General features: G+C 40.5%; 2 protein-coding genes across 3 annotated transcripts in view; both read left to right on the top strand.

Annotated features, from left to right (window-relative positions):
- Positions 1-9371, top strand: part of SLC24A4 (solute carrier family 24 member 4) — a 90041-nt gene extending 80670 nt beyond the window's left edge. Inside the window, exons 15-18 of one of the 2 annotated variants that reach the window (XM_069018119.1) lie at positions 660-772; positions 1393-1458; positions 2024-2070; positions 3045-3161. In XM_069018119.1, the coding sequence (XP_068874220.1) occupies positions 660-772; positions 1393-1458; positions 2024-2070; positions 3045-3063 (245 nt within the window). In that variant the 3' untranslated portion in view covers positions 3064-3161. Of the gene's footprint in view, positions 1-659; positions 773-1392; positions 1459-2023; positions 2071-3044 lie in introns of both variants that reach the window. The other variant, XM_069018117.1, reaches the window with a different exon arrangement.
- Positions 9372-13123: 3752 nt separating this feature from the next.
- RIN3 (Ras and Rab interactor 3) overlaps positions 13124-24500 on the top strand; it is a 67413-nt gene continuing 56036 nt past the window's right edge. The window contains exon 1 of the mRNA XM_069018120.1: positions 13124-13366. Coding sequence (XP_068874221.1) covers positions 13320-13366 — 47 coding nt within the window. The 5' untranslated portion in view covers positions 13124-13319. The remainder of the gene's footprint in view (positions 13367-24500) is intronic.

Below are 24500 nucleotides of genomic sequence, written 5' to 3' on the forward strand. Positions count from 1 at the left end.
CTCCTCAGCTGTCCATTTGAAATTGTCAAAGGCTTTCTAATTTATCTTTAAATTTTGATAAAGTTTCTTTATGTTTCTTTTTTTACTTGTAAAATGCTGGTAGCAACATCTCTTCCAGTTGTTGAAAAACATTAAAGCTGGCAGTGTGTTCCTCTGTACAGTAGTAGAATAAGAAAAGGACCTAATTTTATTCTTTTCCACTATTTCAATTCCCACAGCCTTTTTTTTTGTCAGATAGTGACATCTCCAGCACACCTTTGGGCAAACAGCAAGGGCTTTGCCGTGATAAATTAGGTACTCAAAAGCCCCACCTTTGTAATTTGAGATAGGAGTAGTGCTGTTAAATGTTGCTTGCTTGAAATGTGTTACAGATTTAAAGTATATAATTTTCCATGTTGGCATTATTTATTGTGTGCAGAATATTCTCACAAAAACAGTACAAAAAAGTCTTCAGAATTATTATGGAACCACCTTTCCACTAAACTAATTTTGTTATGACAAACTATTGTTTGTTATGGAAGTTGTCTCCCTTCCTCAGATACTCTGGGCAGTTCAGGGGGGATTGGATCAATGCAGATGATTCCCCTCCAGTACACAGAATAATGGCTGTATACTTTGATTTTATCAAAGAGTTGTTTTTGTTTTTTTTTTCTCTGCAGGCCTCGGTGACATGGCAGTATCCAACACAGTAGGGAGCAATGTCTTTGACATTCTGGTGGGACTTGGCGTTCCATGGGGTTTGCAGACCATAGCAATTGATTATGGATCAACTGTATGTATACATAACAAATCTTTAATTTGCACTTCTATTTTTTAAAAATCCTAAACAGAAAGCATGCAAATAAAATAAGTTTAAAAGAAAAACCAACCTGTTGAACATGTTATTAGTTGCTAAATAAGGTGTTACTTCTTTGCCAAGGAACCCAAAGTTAAGGAAGCAATTCGTGTTCCACAAGGTGCAATTAATTTCCAGTTTGTCAACTGGAGTACATTACACTGTGTAGCAAAAAAATACTGCCATGAATGGAGCCATTGTCATGGCTCTATAATTTTCTTACTACACAACTTCCAGTAAACCTGTCTCCATGTACCTTAGTATTTTTGTCACTAAGATCAGAATAACAGCATGTCTCTCTTCTGAGGATTTTTAACATAAAATCCATTATAAATGCTCACTTCTTTTTTAATGCAGATGGGATTGCTTTGCATTCGGATTGATTCCTTGAACTTCCTGTTCTTCATTAGGATACATCTATTATGCATTTGCATAGTTTAATATATATGAGGCACTATTCAAAGCAGAAGGTGGACTTAAAATCAGTAAATTGATTTTTGATTTCCAAAGCACAATTATATGGTCAGCATTTTAAAAGTCTTTTCTGATTTCCACAGGTTAAAATAAACAGCAAAGGATTGGTTTATTCAGTTGCACTTTTGCTAGGATCAGTGGCACTTACCGTAAGTATTAGAGCATCTACAAGTATTCCAATTTGAAAATACTTACTAGGTATTTACATGTTACAGAAATATAAAATAGAAATATTTAGCATTGATTCTTGTGAAGTATCATTCTTCTAACAATACCACGAGTTGAAGAGCTACCATTGTCCTCAGTGAGGACTGAAATCTGGCATTTGGTGTAAGAGATGCTGGATATGTGTAGGTCCCATGGATTTCAGTGGCAGTGTTTAAATTGTTGAATCCAACAGTACTTCTCTGGTCCTGTGTCCATACCCCAGGCCTGTCTCTACTTTGTGCTGAGAGAAGACCTGGTGTGCTTAATCACCCTTTGCCTTTGTCTCTGATTTCCAAAACCAGCCTGGACTAATCAAGTGCTGTAGCCTAAACCCCTAATGAAGACTAGTCTGTGAGGACTGTGAACCCCAGTTCTTGGAATAGACGTGCTAAATGTCACTCAGCATAAGACACCCTTGTAACACATGACTTCCTAAGGTGAAACAATAATTCTGTTTGAAAAGTCAATTTTGCTGGTACTTAAGGTCTGATCCTTCTTGACTCCCAGGGAATGCTCTGTAGGAAGAATCAAATCAGGTATAAGGAATCAAAAAGGTATAAAAATATCCACTTATACTAATGTCTTTCACTGACTGCTTGTGGAGGCTTTGTAGAGGCTTTGTAGAGGAGGGGGTCACCACTGGAGATTTCACACTGCTGCATGACTAGGTCTTAGAAAGCTTCACATCACCTGTGCATGACTTAAGTGATAGAATTACCAGGGCTGTTCACTCTGCTACTAACTTCCTAATGTATCTGATCTATAAGGTGTGAGAGCGTGTTGCTTCCTTTTCTTATCCCCAGCCTGCCATACTGCACAGTGCCTGTGGAACAACACAGATGTTCTCTAGACATTTGTATCTGGTGTTGCTGCATGGATATTTTTAATTAGCACTTTGGGGAAAAAAATGGGAGGATTATGCAGATGTGTTACTGTGCTTTTCTTCATGCTTTTCTGAAAAGAGTCTGTTTGTAGCAGAAGCCAGATCACCTGAGTTTGAGGCATCTATTACTGTCTCATTTGTTCTGTTGAGTACCCTGATTTGCACAGACCCTCCCAGCAAACTCAGTGGAGAGTTTTGAGCAAAATAAGTAATAATTCAGGGGAACTCAACACCATGGAAAATAGATGTCTTCATGAGGATTTCATTGCTTTTCTACCTGTAACTTGTAACTCCCTTTAGTTCTGGAGCTCAGCAAATCAGCAAGGAAAGCACCTCTTCAGAAGCTGTTGAAAGAATGGGCATTAGGTGTACTACTGTGACATAAGGGATCTGGAGGAGAACACTTGAGGGGGGGACATTCATTTAGTTTAGTTCATAAAATATTTTGGAAACAGTCATAGGACAACTGAGAGTCAGAACAGGGTCAACAACATATGTTGCCTTTCTGATCTATAAAATACTGAGAATATATTTTTGTCTTCCTACAAGATGTCTAATTCAAAATACTCTCATTTTTAGCTTATAATGGTTGTTTCCAAAAGTGTCCTTCAGAGCTTAATTAACTGACACTCTGTTTGCTTGCAGGTGTTTGGAATCCATATAAATAAGTGGAAACTTGACAGGAAATTAGGCATCTACGTGTTGCTTCTTTATGCTGTTTTCCTGTGTTTATCTATAATGATAGAGTTCAATGTCTTCACCTTTGTCAACTTCCCTATGTGCCGAGAAGAACTTTAATCCACAACAAGGAGAGAGACTGAAATTCTTCTGATTACACATGCTGTAAATGACAGGAGGCATTTCACATTTCTACCTTCTTTCCATCAGTAATTTGAGTGTCATTCCTGCTTCATCAGCTAACAAGCACTTTTACCTATATGGAAGGAAAACATACCTTTCTTTTAACATGCTAGCTGAAGGCAACCAAAGCATTTTCCTAACCTTTGGATATTGCTGCTCAGTCATAAAGCTACATGGATCTTACACAGAACTCTAAAAGGACCCATTTCCGGGCATTCTGTTGTGGTTTTCATTCTCCTTTTGCAGACAATCAACCACCACCATCAAGGTTAGCAAGAGAATGGGAGAAAAATCTTTATAGTTCTTTTGGTTTTGACATTTACTTTCCATGGAAGGATAAGAGGCAGGTTCAGAACCTTTCTTGGCTCAGTAAGAATATTTAAACTACAGGACCAGAAAGTCCAAGGCACATATCATGGCATGCACTGTTGAGGACATCATTTCCCACTTCAAGTGCTCTGCTTATAGAGAAACTGCACTGACAGTTTTTGATGGTAGTGTTGGATATATATCATTCTGTTCAATGAACAATGTGGCAGAGAAAGAAGAGGAAATGGTTGTATGTTGTATCACTTGTGATGATGCACACTAGAAGTCAGAGTATCTGCATACTGAAGAAGAGAATTTACATGCAGAAATTCATACTTGAAAAATACGTTTTGTTGTTAATGAGGAATGCTGTATACATAAATATAAACTGACATTTGTGGAATATTACACCACAAGAAAAACTTTGCATTGGCCATTGTAAGCCCATTGTGTAAATTTAGAAGAAACGAAACAAATAAAATGTAACTGGGTGCTCAGTAACTATCAGTTATTGTTATCAGCTGGGAGTAGTAGCTGAACACAGTCCAGACTTTCTGACAGCAAAACCCACCCTGATTATGATTTGGTTTGATTCAGTTTGATTGGTGGGAGGAAGAAGCTCATTTCATCAGTTGAGAAGCTGGTGTATTCTTTACCATTTTTTCTTGTTCCCAGAAGCTTAATGAAGATGGGTGTCTGACACGGAGCAGTGCAGATAAGAATCACCCTGACAAAAGCAAGTCTGTCAAGAGAATGGGGTCCTTGATTTGATTGCATGCAAGTTTTGAAGCATGATATACTTATTTTTAACCCCAAGTAGAAGCCAAGTTTTGATATCCTTTCCACCAGCATAAATTTGATATAAGGAATTACTCTGGATATAATTGACAGCAAGATCCAGCCCAAAGTATTAAAATAGTGGGTAACATTCCACATTTTAGCAGTGATAGAATTGTAAATCACTGAGACAGCATATTTTGAATTGCTATTAAACTTCAAAAATATTTTGAAGCTGTATGTGAATGATCACATAAAGTTTCTAAAGAAGCACAGTTACCTTTATACATAGATTTTTTTAATTTTTTAATGTTTATAAACCAAACCAAACCTATCAACTAACAGTTGATGTGTTTTTAAATATATTAATATTTTCCATTAAGACTATATATAAAAAATTGTGTCAATGAGAATATACTATAAAAACTTAGCAAATAAGCACTTACTCAGAAAGTTCCTTCTTTTGACATATACGACGAATAATTATGTTTAGCCAGGTGACATGCAGAACACTGTTTACACCAGGCAATGAGTTTACAATTAAAACTATTTTTTAAATTATTTTAGGATAAATTAAAGAGTGTATTCTGCTGCTGGGTTTTTTTTTAAGAATTGGGTCCATTCAATGTCATTCTGAAGAAAAAAAGAGTAACACATTTGTTATTTGCTTTACATTTTGTTACAAATGTCAGTATTAGTATCCATTTAGGGTTTCTTACCTTAATTAAATAGTCGTGCTGTTAAACTGAGAACTAAAAATGGGCACAAATACAGCATTACTAAAATGTTTTATTGAATAGGCAAGAACGGCAGTAAACACATTTTATCTCAAGTATGCCAGTGACCCCATTTCCAGGCATTCACAGCATTTTTGCTGCAGTATGAAGCTGAGGAGATGGAATTCATGTTCATCTTTGAGTATTCTGTTGCAGAAAGGCTGTGAAAATGCAGCATACTGCTGCACCACTGTAGGAGCATCCCTCTCTAGGAGCATCATTACTCTCTCCCCTGCTGCCTTTCAGGAAGATGGTTTACTGCTGGAAATCTGGTGATAACTTAGATTTGAGACTGAAAGGAGCAGAGAGAGAGGCTGAGTAAATGGGTTTTTTCCTATATTCTGCTGTTGTGTGGTCTTGGAGAACTGTCTCCAAGCAAACATTTGCTCTCCTGTGCACAGTTCAGGCAGCTCAGTTGTCTTTACATAATAGAAGAGTAGTTCCAAAGTCTGGTTTTGAATGCCTAGTGGTCAGCTGAGTTGACAGGGATGAGGGCATCAAAGTTTATAGTGCCAGATCCAGCAAACTGTACTGTACCTTCATATTTCTGAGCCAGGCAACTTCAGAAGAGTATGGGCACCAATCTTTTCTGTAGCAGCTGACTCAGCCCAAATATGCACAAATTTTGTTAGCTAATTCCCTAAGTCCTTCACACATCATGTGGAATTACTCTGCCTAATCTGAGTACCACCTGCTCCAGAAAACCAGTGTTGTGTTTTAGCAAGAAACAGTCTCAGACTCCAGAACAACCCTTACAACATGTGGCTGGTTCCTGTAATCTACGGCTCTCCCTGAGACATAGACCCACTTCAGGACAATTTATATTGAACTCTAATACTGCATTTCATGGGGTGTTCTCATCTGCATCTACTGCTATGAGATAGGTATCATGCCATGCTTATCATTATAAATAACATTAGCAGGATTCTCCTTTGACACCACCATATGAGCAAGGATGTATTGTTTGCCAAAGAATTATGAGATGCTGTGTTAGGGCCTTGATGACCTGTAATCATATGAAGTAGTTAATGAAGTTCCTAAGTAGTCCTTACCCAAATAAATAGTTATACACTAAGCCGTGCAGGTAAACTGAATGGTCCAAGAAAGATCTGATTGACAAATGGTTGGATTTCAGATAAACCCTCATCAGAATGTATGACTAATTCAGGAGGCTGATGCCGAGTAATAACAGACTAGTGCCTTTCACGTGTGTACAAAAAAAAAGAAAAACATTAGCTTGTGTAGTCAGGAAACCATTACATATTTTGCCATTTTCTAGTTAAGAAAAGGAGTCATTTGTGCTTGGCTCTCCACAGTTAGCACAGTTCTATACTGCAGCTGTTCAGATTGTATCTATAAAATTTTGTAGCCATTTTGTTTTATTAACCATTGCAAAATATAGCTGGCTGAGTTTGGAATGTATGTCACAATGTTCTGTAAGTTAATGTTCAGCTCAAGAGTGAAAAGAAAGCTGGTGGATGTGAGAGAGAAAACTGTTAGTGTGATCTGAAATTTGCCAGCATACTAACACTGAAAAGTAACACAACTCAGAAAAAGATATCCCATATCCAGCAAAGCTTAACTTCAATAGGTTTGATTCCATTTTAAAGCTAAGCATCTATCCAAGTGCCTTGCTGGATTGCGTCCTGAGATGACAGCGGAGCATGGTTTCTGGGTTATCATATTCCGTTCTTTCCATGTTCTATTGGTTTTGTAGGCTAAAGATTTTATTTCTTTTTCAAATTAAAAGGTTTCACCAGAATCTGTGGACTTCTTCTCTGCTGATACCACTTTGGATTTCCACTCTTGTAAATAAGAGAACTCGTTCCTTGTCTCAGACTTCTAAACTGTGTATCTGCCCTATGAGCAGGATCAAAACTGAGTTACAGCTGGCCAAAGAGGGCTTTTAGCAGCTCTTTTGTGCTGCAGTTCCTGTGGAGTAGCACAGTCCCATGTAGACCCACGGGGTGTAATCCTGTCTGTAGCGAGGAACTGGGAGTTTGAGTTCAGCAGTGTTTTATTCCATTTATTTACCATAACAATTGTACTGCTTTATAAAGTATTGCTTGAGTAAAGATTTCAAGCTCAGAATCTGCATGTCTAAATCTAAGAAGCTACAGATATGGTTATCTTCATGTCTCTTTGATGATCTAAGGATTTCTCTCTGGGCTGAAGTCTAGCCTAGAAGAACACCTTAAGTCTTCCCAACAGGTACAGCATAGTCAACCATCTTCCTCCTGGCTCAGTCATTGGTGTGCCAATTTTATTTTGTTTTTATATGCTTGCGCAGCTGTAACAAACAAAATCAGCTTCTGGACCTAGATTATACTTGTGAACTTTCTGTCAACATGTAAACAAATGGTGAAGGTCTTTACTAATCTAATACTTAGCAGTTATAGAGAAGATTCTATTCTGTCTTTGATCTCCTTTGTGACTCTGCTTTAATTACACTTGTTTCTATTATGTGTTTGCTCTAGTTGCACAAATGCCTCATGAGTTTTGTTGTCTTCCTTTCTTGGATTTCTTGCAATTGTAATGCCATTGACTTGTGTCCTCCTGTTAGTTAGTTTTGGTAAAGTTCTTTAAGCTGTAGAAATACTGTCTGATTATTCATGCCAAGGAAAGATCAGACATTATGTAATGTGAAACAGACACTAAAATAACTCTGATAGTAAGGTGAAACCAAAGAATCTTCCTAATTGAAATGCATCACCTTTGAGCATAATGTTTTTTCATTGCAAGCCTCAGATCTCTCTGTTATTTGTGTTTAAACACTCAGAAGAAAATCTCTGCAGCTCATACATTTGCTACACAATTTTCTTTCTATTTTTATGAGTCTGAATGCCACATTTTTCATTTTGTTGGATGGTGAGATTTATGTGATGGTTACACAGGTAAGTGACAGTGTTTAGTTCCAGCAATTCTGTACCAAACCCATTATTATTATTCAATTGAACCATTTGGAAAAGTCTGTATGCAAGTGCTCAATGTCCCTCTGAAGAAGGGAATGTCATTCAACTGGTGTGTGCATTCCAGTTGCTGACCTAATGTGTACATGTTTAAAAGCCTCCTTTTGAATAACTTGAGCATACACTTTTCTGCCATTTTCCCATGTGTGAGGTCCTGATGGTTTTTCCCCTGAGAAGTCTGTGCAATCCTCTACATGCCTTCCTGACACGTGGGATGTGTGCATCTGCTTCTCCACGGGCCGAGATGTGTAGTGATTGTGGCAATTTGTTCATCATGAGGCTCTGCTTGCTACCATACAGTGCACTGTCTGAAAGAAATGAATGATTATGGGAAATTAATGCCATTTGGATATTTTCTTAGAAGATTTGCCAGTTGGAATTTAATCCCATTTATTTTTCTTTTTTACTTGCACAAAGAATGTAGGCTATCATTGCTGTCCTATCACTGAGATGGTCTTGATAAACTTGAATGACAAATAAAAAGACAAATAAAGATTGGTTCACTAGGCATGGTGAAAAATTCTAAAGGTAGCAAAATATATGAAAACCAGATAGATATACTCTCTAGAAAGATTAATAGTAACTGAGATGCTTCCTTTCAGAGGTTTTTGTAGAAAGATTATGACCTTCATTCATATACCACTTATGTATGCAAAGAAAATTTGTAAATCTGCTTCCCCAGCAACACCTGTGTTTCAGATGGCTGTTCTTGCAGCAAAGTTATGACCAAATTCTTGACTTCACATTCTTGGGAGTGGTGCCAGTGCTCATTAATGTCCTGGTAGCTGGCAAAATTAGTATCAGTGGAATTGAGCATAGAATTTGGCTCATGGTATCTCCTCTGTTGCAACAAATTATTTGAAGTCATTTATGGTCACTGAAATAACTTCTTTTAAACCTTTTAAAAACCTGTGTTTCACACTTGCAGGCATTTGCGGTGCACCCTTCAGAAGTACATCACCTCTTTAAATATTATGAAAACTTTCAAGAACTGCTTACTTTGAAAACAGAAGGGGATGGGTTTGTAAACTGTAAAAACCAGGAATCTCTCATGTTATTTTTTCAATGACTGTGACCTTATGCACTGTGAATGCTCTGTGATATGGGGTCCATTGTACAGATAAATATGTCATGAAATCCAAATGGATTTAATGTGATAATTTGTTACAAAATGTTGGCATGATATTTGATTATTTTTGTTGTGAGAATTTTAGAAAATAGTTAACTCAGCATTTATAAAGATTATAGCAGTCAGTATTATAATGCACTATATAAAAATATGTACACTATCAATAAATTATATAAACAAGAGTGTTTGCTGGTTTTCTTCTCAGATGATTAGTAGATGTGAAACATTCTTATATATATTGTTGAAAATCTAAAATTTCAGGACTCAAATAGGATATGTGCCTACACTTTTTTGGTGAAATCTGGACCCTGCTGAACTGAGTGGTAGAAGGTCCACATTCTGTGTATTCCAGGGAGTATTGCCTGGATCAAGCCATTATTTGGAGTGAGTTAAGTGTATCAGTTTAATTTGCAGCAATTCTGAAACACACAATTTGCTCTTTTGGGACTAGAAAACTGAGAACTCAGTTTGCTGAGAACACAGTTTGCTGTACTGAGTCACTGATGGAGAAGCAATTCTGGCAACCTCAGAAAAACCCCTGATAAAGAGCATTTTGGCTGGCTCATCCTGTGGTATGTTGGCATCCAGCAGGTTCACACTGAGTACTGCATGCTGATGAGAGGCTGGAAATAGGGTCCGAAGGCCACACAGTACTGTTTTCCTTTCCCAGTTCCCTAGGCTCTGGAGATACTCTTTCTCACCCTTGATTGCCCATTTCCAGCATCCTTGTAGTCCAGTTCAGGGTCTGCAGAGACTCCTGGTATATTGTATGTAGTCTGTGGTACAGTCTGTGCTGGGGTAAGGAAAAGCTTTAAATGCAGTTCTTGGAAAAAGAGGAGCTAAGGGTTTATTTACTTTATCTTGTGGCCTGGTGTATTAACAGTTTCATTAGACAAGAGTCTTCTTGTGAATACTCCCAGACAGTTTACTACCAAGAGATGCAAGTTAAAACAAAGCTTGATCTTCTTTTTCTTAAGCACTGTGCATGAGACTGGAATCCCTACTCCTGTATAAACTTGTCATTAGCCACTGTGGGCTTTTGTGTATCTACAGAAAAGTCTTATGGAAGAGTAGGAAAAGAATATTCTGCATTCTTTGAATTTTGCATAGGAGTTCATTCTTTAGTGTATGCTAGGCTAAATTTTGTAAGCTGGGGAAAGCAAAAGATTCCTTATTATACATGGAATTAACTTTTAAGAAGCAGAGTCTGAATGTGAAAAGTACCTCTTCGTTTAATCCTTCCATCCTTGGCACGGTGACCTGTCATGATCTGTTATGTAATAGGCTCTATAAAAGGCACATAATCTATGGATTAGTGACAATAGGCATAACAGTTCCTAAGGGCTCCCATCACATGCTGTATTACTGATGCAGCCTCTCCCTGCTCTATGGAAAGCAGAACTGTCGTGTAATCTGGGCATATTCTGAAAGCCCTTTATTGTAGCTCAAGTGCTCATTGTACTTAATGGCTTCCCCCATAAGCCATTTTTAAACCTTTCCAACCCAGCTGCATAAAACTACAAAAAAGGGATGCAGGATGCTGTGGCTGAAAATGGAAAGGGTGAATCAGTCCTAGAAGAGATATGAATTCCTCCCGTTTGGCTTGGATTTATGACAGAGGAATGTCAGTTTGAAGTAACTGGATATTATTTCATCATTTAGCTTTTGTATAATTATTTACTTCCAAAGCCTGATACTAGAACGCATTGTCACATACTAAGGCTGTCAAATCTCTGGCTCAAGAAAACACCTAGTAAAGCTTGGACAAAAATCATCTTCATTTTCATATTTTAAGTATTTTACAGAAATGCTGAGTATTTTGCAGAAAATATGAGACTTTTAAATTTGGTCAATATCTTTAACAAAAATTTCAAAAGTTTAGATTTCTGAAACTGCATTCTTTACATTGGAAATAGTATGAAAGATTTCACTCAAATCATATGAAACTGAGATAGCACCAAAATACTGGCATTTTATATTCTGTATTTTTGCCATTTTTTCCTGAATCTTTTTAATAGTTCTAGTAATTTTTTTTCTTCTTCCCTAAAAATATCATGGGAATTGTCTAACTCTCTTGTGTTCTGCATTTGCAAGAATTTGCATCCTAGGTCTTTGCCTAGGATGGCTGCCTCTGTGTGAAATTTTCTCCATGTGAGCAGGTCCATGCAAGCAGCACATCTTTGCATTTTTTTGTCTTGGCAAACCTTTTTTGCTCCAGCAAAGCAAGGGCAAATGCTGAGTGGGCCTGGTCCCTGCTGAATTGCAGGGGAGGGAAGTGGAAACTGGGGTAGAGTTGAATTTGTGTGACACATGTAGGAGATTGTTCTCATGCCAGTACCTGAGGTGCATTTCAAAGGTGCCCAGCTGGTGAACAAATCTAAAAGATCTTTTTTTCTTGGACCTCTGAGCCCAGAACCCACAGAAGGATTCGGAGCTGAGATCTGACAAGTCTGCAGTAAGGGATGAGTGAATCTCAGCCAACCAGTTTGTCTAAGAGGACTAAATTTTTCATTGAATGAGTTCGTTGTTGCCTGAAAATGACTCCAGGAGTTGGAGCAAGGAGATCCTTAATATTGCAAAAAAGAGCGGTACAAGATACAGTAGCTGAAAATTTAAAATTAGATAAGGCAAAAAATCAGGTGTGAATTTAAATATTATCAGCAATTAAGTACTAAGATACCTTATTTAGAAGGGTAGTGAATTTTCCATTTTGCAGTCTTTCATTAAGGCTCTTGCCAAGATAATAGACTTTCTAAGATAAATCCTTGTAAAAGATAGAAGATAAATTTCCTAATGTGAACTGAAGCTACAGTCTTTATAAAAACAAAAAAAAAAAACCTGGGAAAATTTTATCTTGTGTTACATTGAAGGTGTGACTTGGTGATGGTGAAAGTCTCCCTGACTCTCCCTAGCTCAGTGCCAGCAGAATTGGCTCTGTGTTCTACTCCGAGGTCTAGTTTCCCTCCTGCCAATACACTGACAGCTCCCTGGCATTTGCATTTCTGCTGTGGACTTTGTGGCACAGTCTATTTTTAGAAAGCTGAGAAACTCCTTCTAAAGATAAAAGGGGCAAAAAGTTACTTTCGTCTCCCACTCCATTCCATCCAATTGCTTTTCTCCACCTCTTCTTTCTACTTCTGCCTTTTTTTTCCATGATGTATTCTCCTAACATCAAATATTTCTGGAGCAACAGGGCTGCCAAACAGGAGTGCCACCAGCTCTGTCTGACAGCACATCTGTCAGCCCCCAGCCTCCACAGCTGGTGTGTGTTCGCTCAGGTTTCCCTCACAGCAAACACTCGATCACTTCAGTAACTGCAGGTCAAACGTGCACTGAGCCCGGCTGGAGCTTCCCAGCGTGGATAGCCATTCATTTGCCAGCAGTCACACAACCTTATCACTAGCTTTTGCTTTAACTGGGAATGCTTTTGCGAAGCTGTCCTCTGCCAGTGTTAGACATTTCATTTTCTCAGGTCCTGTGTAAATAGAAAGGTTTCCAAGCTCCATCTGGTTCCAGTTACTCAAGCAGTAGAAATACACATGCTTCAGGAATTTGCAGACGGAGACTTACTGCTTTGCTGCCTTACACAATCCTTTACAAAGTTCACTATGCTCCGTTGCCTTCTGATATACCTGTAGTCTGTAAAACTATTTCCTCTGAAACTTACTAAGGTTAGAGAAACAAATAAGTTGAAAGTGTCAGGCCCTTCTTTCTAATAAGGTTAACCTGCCTGCACTACTAAATATGGCTTTGTAACACACACACACACGCACACACACACACACCCTTGACCACCAAAGACTGCCTCTTCCTGAAATCCCCCGTTCATATAAATACAGGAAGTAGAAATAAGAGAGGCTAAAATCGGATCTTCTTGGTAGTTTGCTTTCATTTCAGTGCTTGTTTAGTCCTCTGCCCTCCGATACTACTGAGCCTGAAGCTGGTTTTACACATCTTCCCCCTCACGCCCTTGAAATACCATCTTCAGTACAAAACCTGAGGATGTGGAAGTTCTGCTCAGCGATGGGATGGAATTGCTTTTCTGACCGAGGAACTCTCAATCCGCTGTGATACAGAAAGTGCCTTAAAGTTTGCTGTAATGATGAAAACATCAGCAGGAGACAAGGGAGCCAAGGATGACTCAGGGTAAGTCCTGAATCTTTAGTGACTGTTCATTTTTAATAACTGTTGCTTTCCTTTTCCTACTTAACAAAGAGTTCTCGGCTGCATTTGTGAGCTGACTGCTGAGCTACCAGTTACACAGTCACCATGGTGTGGCATGACTGTGTTGTAATTTACAGTATTTCCTTTAACTGACAAGTTCCAACTAAAAACAAACTGCAATACCTTTATTTAGCTTGAACCTTAGCTATTTAAGGAAGAAGGCTGAATCCCAAGCTGCAGTTTGGGGCAAAGGACAGAAAAAGGGACTTCTTTAGTTTTGGAAATGTGACAAAGCTTTTCTGGGAGGCTTGCTTTGTTTCTGCTCAAATGCAGAAGTGGATAAGGGCTCGTCCCTATGAGCTGATGGGCACTCCAGTTCCTGCATGCTAAGGTATACACAAATCCTGTCCCCAGACTGCCAGGAGATTTCAAATGTACTTTCTGTCAGGAAAAGACTACAGGCTTCCCTTGCTTCTGGAGAAAACACTGCACCTTGCAGGAACAAGCCCCAGGAAAACAGTGGGAGAGAAAATGGGTTTTGACTCAGAGAACAGTCAGCTAGCTACTGGGATTCCAGGATATCCTCCCAAGGCTTGGTTGTATCATGAAGCCCATGCTGAAGCTGGGCATTTCTGTTTCCTGTTGTAAACAATGAGGGGAAAATTACATAGCTGCTGAAACTGTCAGTCACCCTCCCCTCCCCCTGCTTGGAAAACCATAATAATACCAGATATTGAGAATTTTTCTTATCTGTCTGACACACTTAGCCTGTTTTCCATGAAGAAAAGCTCCTGGATATTTCTGTGATGTGTCCAGAAGCTGCTCTGTGGGTGGGTGGATAGATATGGGATACTTGCATTTCCATTTGCTGAGGGTGCTGCCCTACTTAGAGCACACTCAGTCAAAAAGGGGGTGAAATTGCTGCTGACAGGCCAGTGTGTGATGGTTTCACCATAGCACTTTTCCCAAACACACACATAGAGTGGGGGGGATGGAGGCAGAACCCTGCATTGCCATTGTCACTGCTTTTGCCTCGTTCAGTTTTTTGCAGTAAGTGGAACAATGCCACTCCTGTTTCAAGGTATAATTCCTCAGTTCCATGTAATATTAAACACTGAGGGACAAAGATCACACAGACATCAGGAAAAAATGAAAGCATCCAATCCCTGTAGACTGGCAAGAGGAACTTACTAGATGGTAAACCAAAGAATTTGCACTTTGCAGTTATTCCCTGCATTTGTGACAGTTAAGATGTTAAGTATGATAAACTGGAAGATACATTCGTTTATCTCTTTCTGACATTATCCAAAAGGAGCCACATGCTTGCAAAGGTTTGTTTTCAGTCTAGAGTTGCAGGAGAAAGTAAACAAGCCATGCACCCTAGATTTGGACTGTAAATCAAGTGGTTGGAGGAATATCGAAGCATCAATGGGCATGCTGCATGCATTCTTCATAGGTTTTTGAGCATCTGAACAATTAGACAGAATGACCTTTTATTTCATTAACTGATTGTCTTTATTTTCAATCATATTTCACTCATAAAAAGGAACTTGGGTGTTTTAAAATCGATTTTAACTCTTTCTGTTTACGTGCTATAATATCGCTGGAGATCCTCAAAATTACACTTTAGCATGCATACATTGTGGCTTCCAACATGTTACAGAATTAGAAACATTTCTAAATGGTGTTTAGCTGATTTCCTGTTATGGTTACACTGAATTAGGTGCAAATTATGCAAAGTATTTGGAGTTTATAGCTTTCAAAAGAAATGGCAAGCTAAGGCAAGGTGTTGATAGAGAATCTGGACCTGATTTTAAAATTCTGTACACAAAAATTGCATGAGCAGTTGCTGAGATTGCCCCTCTGCTCAGCATAGTTATAACATTAGTTAGAAGGGAAAGCTTACTCACATGCACAGAAACTATGGCAGTGCAAATTATCATGGAAGTACCCCAGCAACTTGGAAATATCCGTGCATTCATTCCTAGTAAGGACTAGGGTCTATTCTGCATGTAGTAAATCCATAAAGAAGTTTTGCTGATTTATATCTGTGAAATATCAGAAAGACACTGGGGAGAAATCTGCCTCCAGAATTAGCAGCTACTCAGATAGGAATGAGGGAGAAGTGCAGCTAGGGGCTGGATAGAAATCAGTCAAATCAAATTCTTCCAAAATGCTATGGGAGAGAAGCAGGGAAATTTAACCACTAATTTTCACCTAGAGTCAGGCTAACTCCTAGGAACATTAATAAGTGGTGAGATCACAAAACATCTGGAGAAATGTGAGCTGCTTGACCATGGTGACCATGGTTTCATGTAAAGATATATGCCTTCACTCCAACATCTGGCAAATGTATGGAGGATATGATGAGTAGAGCAGACAGCAGCTGAGACAGAGATGCTATGAGTAAATATTGAATACATCTTTGAGATAATGGGTGTTTCAGATGGCTGAGGTGGGTTACAGTGGTTCTCATTTCTGGGACACCGGGTTATCTAATGAAGTAACGATTGTGCAGCTCTTTGGTGACGTGTGTTTTTGGCACAAAACCCACCATCACCGTTGACAGATTTCATGTGCTGAATGTAGACATCAAGACGTCAAGCACTGGACGAAACTGTAAACTGAACAACTCTCATAGGTTCACAGATTTTGGCTTCAGAAGGGAATGTTTTGATTGTTTAGTCTGATTTCCTGTGTAGAGCAGACTGGAGAACCTACCAAGCATGCTGTGAAAACCATGAGTTCTGCTGGAATGGGAGTTTTCACAGATTCACAGAATATTCTGTGATCCCACAAGGATCATTGAGTCCAGCTCTTGAGTGAGTAGCCCATACAGGGATCAAACTCATGACCTTGCTGTTATTAGACGGCCACAAGAGCTTTGTTATCAAGGGGTTCTTCTACCCAGGCTACACATATGTCTCTGTAGTGCAGTAAATAAATCTTATACCAACTTTTACCAGGGAAAAAAATTCTTAGAAACTCTTCAAGAGCCATCCTTTGTAAAGGGCTTAATCTCAGTTTATTTGAATCAGTGGAAAAAGTCCTGTCAGCGTCCGGAAGTCTTGGACCCAAGGCAAAGTACTCCTCAAAGAAAACCTCCACCCAGAACCTGTGAGATGTGGTGTTTAAATGGGGAAGGGACAGCTCAGGTGACTGGAAACAAATCAGTGTTATTAAATCCCTGCTGTCTGTCAAGCTCTGATAAGGGATACACTTTCCAGTTGAGGGGGATGGTGCTCCTCAGGAAGGAAATCTCTGTGCTCAAGATGCATTGCACCAAGAGTGGGATATCACCGTAAAGATACAAAAAAGGAGGTGCTCTCCAAAGCTACCTGAATTTGGTAGGGAGGAGACAAAAATCTCCTGAAATTCATTTAATTGAAAAGCTTTTTACAACCACACTCACTTTTACATGATTTTTCCAGCGCTACCAGTAAGTGAGTCCTTGCCAAAATTAGTGGATACTTGGAGCACATTGTGCAGTGGTACTGGTGGTAGCAGAGAGGGCAACAGTCCCACTGTTTTCTGGAGGACAGACCACAGTGGGAATATAGTCCCTTAGCAGGAACTTCTTGTCACTGCAGACAGTCTTATACCAGTGCTCACAGGAAAGGGGGCACAACTGTAAGCAATATTCTAATCATCTACATTTTACTACAGGTTCAGCTAAATATAGTTTTTCACTTCCTGACCTAAATGGCTACATGCCAGTTTGTATTGCTGGCCTTCCAACCTAACACAGGCTGAAAAATGTACATGTAAATTGCACACATCTCCCTTGCTCTGTGTGCACAGGTACTCATGTAAAGCAGTGGGTCCTGGAGACCAGCTGGGAGTGTTGCTTGGCACAAATTTGGGCTGGCTCCATCCCTTATCAAACCACATGTACATGGTCCAGGTACTTTAGAGATTATCTATTTTACAGCATATTTCCAAATGATAGTAAGACCATATTTCCACTCATTCATCAGTAAATATAGATGGTTTCTCTGAGATCAACAATACAGGATTGTGAGACTCAGAAAAATCTCCAAAATGACCTGAATAATAGACATAAAAGAAAATACCTAAGCCAAATCCATTAGGAAGAAAAAAGCTGGACAGTTTTAAATGTTTGTCTGGGCCAATTGATAAAGAGCACAGAAACCAAAGAGACTTAGTGAAACTTGGACAAAATATTGTCCATCACAGACCTTTGACATTTATAATTTTGAAGGAGAAGGTTTTTTCCATTTGGGAACAGAAAGAAATAGCTTTTTGGAAGGGTAATTAGAAAGAACAGGCTGCTGTTTGCAATGTCTGGTCAAATTCTAGTGCGGATGGATCCGTGGGTAGAGTGTAGATATGGTCATCAAAAGCCCTTGGTGTCCCAGAAGTCTATCACACTTTTCCAACTGTATCAAAAGGCATTCCCCCTGTGTAGGGAAGGGTGTCTGTATGTTTGTGATTGTTTCAGTTGCCCTTTGTGAGGAATTACAAATTAATGAAGATGAATTGAGGTATTTGATATGTCATTAAATTCTTTCTAATTAGATTTCAGATTAGAAAGAACCAGGGGAAAGCATGTTTAGCACATGTTCTGTAGAAGACCGAAGAGAGGCTATGATACCTCTTGCTATAATGTCAACAGTTCTGGGTGGTCCTAAAGTCACAGGGGATGGGATGTGCTGAGATGGACCTGATCTTGACATTTCCAGTGTTCAGAGGAGCAGCTGAATCATAGATTATTTTGCTGACCTGAAGCCTTTAATTCCTTCTGAGGAATTAAAGCAGAAATAGTTACAAAGCTGAGATGTTTGATCATTATAAAAAAATTTAGTTTTAAAGTATTCATACTACCAAAGAAGACTTTCAGATTTCTCTAGATCAAAACTGAGAAAACAAGAATGAAAGGAGACTATGTTTCACTGCAGAGGAGAGTTTAAGAAGGCTTTCAAGAGCCAGTGGAAGCAGTTAATGCGAAATCATGCTAGAAGGGCAATGAAGTTGCAAATCTTGTATCTCAAAGCAGGCATTGGTTTGCAGTGGTCTGCAATTCAGTCTGTGTCCTACATTTCTTCCTAATCCTAATTCTGAGGTTTGTTTTTTTCTGTGGTGTTGGGTAGGTGTTTCATGATGAGTAACAAAGAGGAATCTCTAGAGTAAATGCTCATCTGGAGCCAGGCAGGAGCTAGAAAAAATCCCTCAGTTGTCTTTAATTTAACTTCTGTCCGCCCACCCCAACACACCCACCCCTACAGAGCTCCTGTGACCTCTCACAGGTCCCTACAGAATTGCTTTTCTGGTGACCAAATACAAAATCCATCTGTTTCCCCTTGCACCTTCTTTGTTCATGGGGTTCTGACTGGCTGGCATCTCACACTGGAGCTGGTCCCCAAGGCAGGTGGATTGGGGATGCTGTGACCACATCTGTTTGCCACACCTGCAGGTTGCATTACTGGACCAGCTTCAGGTAAGGGAGGTTGGAGCCCACTCCAGCTTTGAGCATTACTTTATCCTTAGGGAGGACTGGGAATGCTATTGCAATGCAGATACGTCGGTAAGTACACCCCTAAGTAAATGGTGGTTATTTTCAAAAGTCATCCAAAAAGTCAAGACCTCGTGCTTGCTGACCTTATATTCCCTGTACCATAGTTGTCAGATATGAGTAATAACTTAGTATCAGCACTTAAATCACCAGTGCAACACAAGAATTGATTAATTAAAATTTGTTCAGAGTTTTTAAGGTGTCAAAGGCAAGATGATTCTGATGTTAATAGGAGAAGATCTTGAAAATCACTGTTCTGCTCAGGTTGGGTAGGTACACCAGTTTCTCAGGGTTACAAGATCTGTCGCAAAAATTCTGCTGGTCAATCAATTATATATGTTTTAGGAGAAATAGCCTTTATGGCATGTTTAATTTGAGGATGAGAAGATCACAAATCTGCCAATTTTTTGTTTCCCCAGTTACATTTTTACAAACTTTAAGGGAGATTGTATGTGGACAGGTAAGTGATTTTTTTTTGCCACTGTTAGTATTTGTTGATCATTATGTCTGAGCTGGAGATATCTGGAATGCTTGTTACGTCTTCTATAATGTTAAACACAGTCAAACATTAATATTCTAAAATAATTCCTGCCTGTCTGCCTGTACGAGAAAATGTCTTTGTTAAAATCGAGGCACAGGTACATGAGAGGTTTAGTGAAGGTGCATTCTTCTCAGAATTTGCTGAATGAGAGGAGGCAATGCCTGCACAGCCCTAGGAGGCATGGTCTGTGTTTCTGAGTGTGTTCTCTGAGCTGTAGAACTTGTTCAAAGCTAGGTTAGGTTACCAGAAGTACTGGCCATGGGCCACAGGGGACATTGTATGGCACTTGTGGGGTGAAACCAGAGGGGTCCCCCCATGAATTTGAAGAGCAAAGTGGCTGAGGGGATATATATGACCAAGTCCTGTCCTGCATACACAACACTTGAATGAGGGTGCACAGCTTTTCCAGGAGAGCCAGCCAGCAGTGGAGTACTCTGAAATTCATTGTTACTAGGTGGGACACGTCTGTACTGCAAAGTGGGAGATGTAAAACTGGGCACACCCTGCCTCTGACACTGATCTGGCTGCACAAAGGTGAGAAGACAGCTGAACAGGCAGGCAGGCATCCATGGAGAACTATCCACCGAAAAAGGTGCACAGGGTCAAAATCTGTCAAACCGTATCTATGCCTCCCAGCCAGAGGGCTGCCTGGGGTACACAAAGGGTGAGGAGAGTTGTCCTTGTGCAGTGGTTGCACCCATCTGCTGTGGAGGGCAGGGCTGTTATACAAGGTTGCCTGTGTGTATGCTGTATTTTTTTGGCACTCCACTCTCCCTCCACCACTCTGTTTGGCAACCCCGATGTGCTCATACAGTGCAGGAAAGCAAGTGCCAATCCCTTCCTCCCACCCTGGCAAGGGGAATTCCTAAACCACACAGATGCACATGGCTTAGTTGGAGCCATGCTCTGGTGTCAGTCTGGAGTGACTCTCTGGAGTTGGAGCTGGCTGAATTCAGAATCCATCCCAGGCTGTCAGGTGTTTGCATCTCAGAGAGGCAAGGCAAGCTTTCAGCTGGTGTCCTTTAACCGTGAAGTTTGGGGCAGGATGTGTCTGTGAAAGTACCTGGTAACACAGCACTGCAAAGCAGCTGTGGTCAAGGGAGCAGTGCTGTTTAACCTGTGCAAATGAAATAGACGTGCAAGTGTCACCCAGTATGGTAAATATTGTAGCCACAAGTCTTTCCTCTGTCCATTCTGTACCAGTCTGAGCTATCTAAAGTAGTTCTACCCACCTCCAGAAATAAGATCTCTCTATACCCTGCTGGAGGGGAACATAAAAGCAGTGCTTTCCTCAATATAATCAGTTGCAAGAGTTTCGAAGTGCTTAGCTCCTCTTTGCCTGCACCCAAAATAGTATAAATCTTTTTGCAAGTGAAGATGATTACTTGAGCAGTAAAGGATTAGCAGATGTGAGCATTGCATAGCTGGTTGTGCTAGTCACATTTTCCTAAATAGACATTAGATGCACGCAAGCCAGGGAGTGCTATGGAATGCAACTCTTTTCAAATAGATGAATATATACATGCCTATGTGTGTGCCTTTCCCAGACTTTCTGTAAGCCTTTTGCTAAACAGGGAATGCATTTATGTCTGAATAAAGGATTTCTGCTTTCTGTATTACTAGTAACTTTAAAGGGGGCAAAGTGTTTCCAGTAATTGTAATCACATTGTGTGATTAATATAAACTCCTTGTGTGTATGAAAGGATCTCTGGGTGTTTAATGGATATTAAGCCTCCCAACAACCAGCTGAAGGCAGGTACTGTCACTATAGGAAGGGAAACTGAGGCACGAATTAATGGAGCTGATTTGATTATAGTCACTTACTTTGTAGCCCAATTGCCTGGATCCTTGTTAAGCAGTGAAACCTTGATCTTCCCCAGACCATCCTTTAAGTTTGGGGTGTTGCTAGGAGCAGAATCCATTTCTCAGAAAGCCTTTTCTTTTTGGTGGATGAGTTCCCTGCTTGATTATGGAGCTTCCTCAGTGTTTACACAGCCTCTACAGCTGAAGCAGAAGTGGTGTGTTGGGGGGTGTGGAAGTGGTGCCCCCCCATTGCCCTGGATGAGGAGGAGCACGAAGCCCCACCCTAAGAGTTTTCTCTGAGGCAGGCCCAGAATCCTGGCTCTGATAATGATCCTGCAAAGGGTGGGGCTGCTGGGATTTGCTCTAGGTGACTCCTTGGGGTCTGTGTATCTCCTGGTACGGTTGGAAGACCTGTCTAACTGCTTGAAAATACCTCCTGACTATGTTAATTAGTACTTTCTCTTTGCTTTTGCAAGTCTAATAAATTGTTGGGGAATTTCAAGTGCTTTGTTGAAAGCAACTGAATACAGACAACCTTGTGGATGCTGGGAAAACTTTGCCAAATATAGGGAATCCACACAGCTCATGTATGTCCCTCCCATGGCCCTCCAGAGAAAGCCAGCCTTTTGAAGTCTCTCTCTTGTAAAAGCAGCTGTTGGGGAGAACAGAAACCAGCTGCAGCCCCTTGTGAACTGGATTAAATTTTCTGCTGCTTGGAAAAATTCACCAAGGAAACAGAAAGAGACCAACAAATAGCAAGAGTCTGAAGACAGACAGCACTGCTGGCTACCTGCATCACTGTTCTGCAAATTGCTAGCAGACTTCTACGCAAAAAAAGTTGTCACACATACTTGGCTAAATGACAGCCTGGGACCTGGCCCAACCTTTCATCTTGCCTGCCAAGAATCTTTCTCTTCTCTCTTCCCTTTTTTGCCCCCTTGAGTTCTCTTCAAGGAATTTGTCACTCCTGATACCCCCCCACAAAACAAGAAACCAGGCAAAGCTCAGAGCTTCTCCTGCTGAATCAACACACAGGATAGAGCTTGGCTTTGGGCAACTTTCCTTTCTGTCCATAGGACAAATATGTAATACAGAACATTTTTGTGTTATTCAGTCCTGAATTCCCATTCTAATCCTTTCTTAGGATTAGAAAGTAGTTAGTTTTAGGCTGGATCTCATTGATAACTTCTCTAGCCAAAAGGGAAAATGACTATTACCTTCCCAGCAGAGATGGGTCCTCAGTGCCGGGAAACCAGTAGAGATTGCAGGAGGGGTGCTGTGAAGAGCAGCCCGAGACAGGGATAGATGATGGGGTTAGTCCCTTGGCCTGGAATTCTGCTGTCTCCCTTTGCTATTAGAGCTAGCTGTCTAGGTCTAGTCTGGGTTTATCCTGCCTCACTTTAGGTGTTTAATTGTTGTGTCCCATTTAGGTACTTATGCACCCATGGTGATCTCTGGTCTTACTGGAGAAGCAGCAGCTCCAGGGAGTAATTAAGGGTGATTGGTGCCATTGGGCTGAATCCAAGTCTTGTATTTGTTTATGCCTCACCAAGCTGAGCAGGGAGCCAGGCCAGAGAGCTGTGCCCTGCACTAACCTTCTTCCCTCCACTGGCCCCCTGCGTCAGAGTGTCCCAGTGTCAGACAAGCAATAGCAGCCTGGAGGTGGGGGTGGCTGCAGTGTGGGTGTTTGGTGGTGCCTGGTGTAGCTGACAGGTTTGCCTTGCTGCTTGGCAGGTTCTGTAGTCACATGCTGAGCTGTCAGTCACTGCAGGGGCATTTTAGCAGTTTCTGACACTACTCCACTAACCAGCCCTTTGGTCCCAGGCTGTCCCACCAGCACAGGATGACGAGGGCCATGGCCACCCCCAGGACAGGTTCCTCAACTTAGCAAACTACAAAACCTCTCCCACCCTGAATTTCTAGTTGTTTCTAGGTGTTCTGGAGGTGTTCACCACTAGAAGGTGGTGAGGGACCATGTCCTTTCACCACCTTTCCATATCCCTGAAATACCAAACAAGCCCTTTTCTTCTTCCTCTCCTTCCCTCAGGAAAGCAGATCTCTAACTTTGCCCCAGTGTGAATACAGGCAGGGACCCTATCAGGTAATAAAGCAAGAAATAAACACATTTCTCTAATGTCTAATCAAAGTTAAAGAGGCATATGAAACTGCTGGAGTAAGGCTTAAGGAGGACAGAGAAGGAGTAGGTTCACAGATTTAGATATTTATTTTTTTCCCTAAGAGCACCACATATTGAAATCCATTCTTACTGACACTGGAAGGAAATCTTACCCAAACCATGAACATCTGTGTGTAAGCAAGTTGCTTTCTGGGGTGCCTTATGAGAGGAGAGACCTCAGAAGTCCTGCACTCTGCTCCTTCAGATACTGCAGAATGAAAGTCCAGTGGATTTATTTCCCTTGGCAAAACGACCATTTCTAGTTGCAAATCATGACTGAGATAAGCGTTTGCAGATATTTCTTAGTACAGAGGAAAACTGCTCAGCATTATGCAAGTTTGTGTGGTTAGCCTCTCATGTCTACACTCAATCCACTCACAGGGTGAGCAAGGCCATAGCTTTTCATAACCAGTCTCATGTTTCTCTAAATATTTTGCCCAGGTTTTTGGCTCTAACACAGCATGCAAATTTCAAATAATTTTGAATATATAGGGTTTGAAACAGAATGGCTTTATGAAAGCTAAACTGCAGTCTATTCTTAATAAAGTTTGAACTGGAAATTTGTCCCTCTACTTTATTTTCCGTTTCCTTTTCCCCTCTTTGTTAGTTGATTACAATGTAGAAAAGCATTCCCTGGGTTTCCATTCTTGACTTCCTTCCTGTCCAGATGAGCTGTAAAGGGGCAAAACCTCTGCTCATCACCTTGACCCTTCAGAAAAAGCAGGGGTGCTCTAGGCTTCCAACACTTCAGGTGTTTTTGGAATGCAGAAAACAAGCCCTTCTCTCCAGGCTGTGGCTCGTCTGGGCCCCTCTCAAGCACTGACATGGGAGGGTGAGGGAGGTCTGGGCTTTCCTTATGGTCTTAAAGCTTAGGAAGTTTTTTCTCTTCTTCACGAGATTTGCTTCTGATTCCTGCACTGCACAAGCCTTTCCAGAGAAGTTGAATTATCCAGCAAACATGTTTGCAGTTTTTTGTTGAGGAAAATATCTGTTCTTTAGCCACTCTGACCCTGCCTTGGCTGGTGCTTCAGCAGCTCTCTTCTCTGAAAGGAAGGGCCTTGCA

The sequence above is a fragment of the Aphelocoma coerulescens genome, chromosome 5 (assembly GCF_041296385.1).
Source record: "Aphelocoma coerulescens isolate FSJ_1873_10779 chromosome 5, UR_Acoe_1.0, whole genome shotgun sequence".
Classification (NCBI taxonomy): domain Eukaryota; kingdom Metazoa; phylum Chordata; class Aves; order Passeriformes; family Corvidae; genus Aphelocoma; species Aphelocoma coerulescens.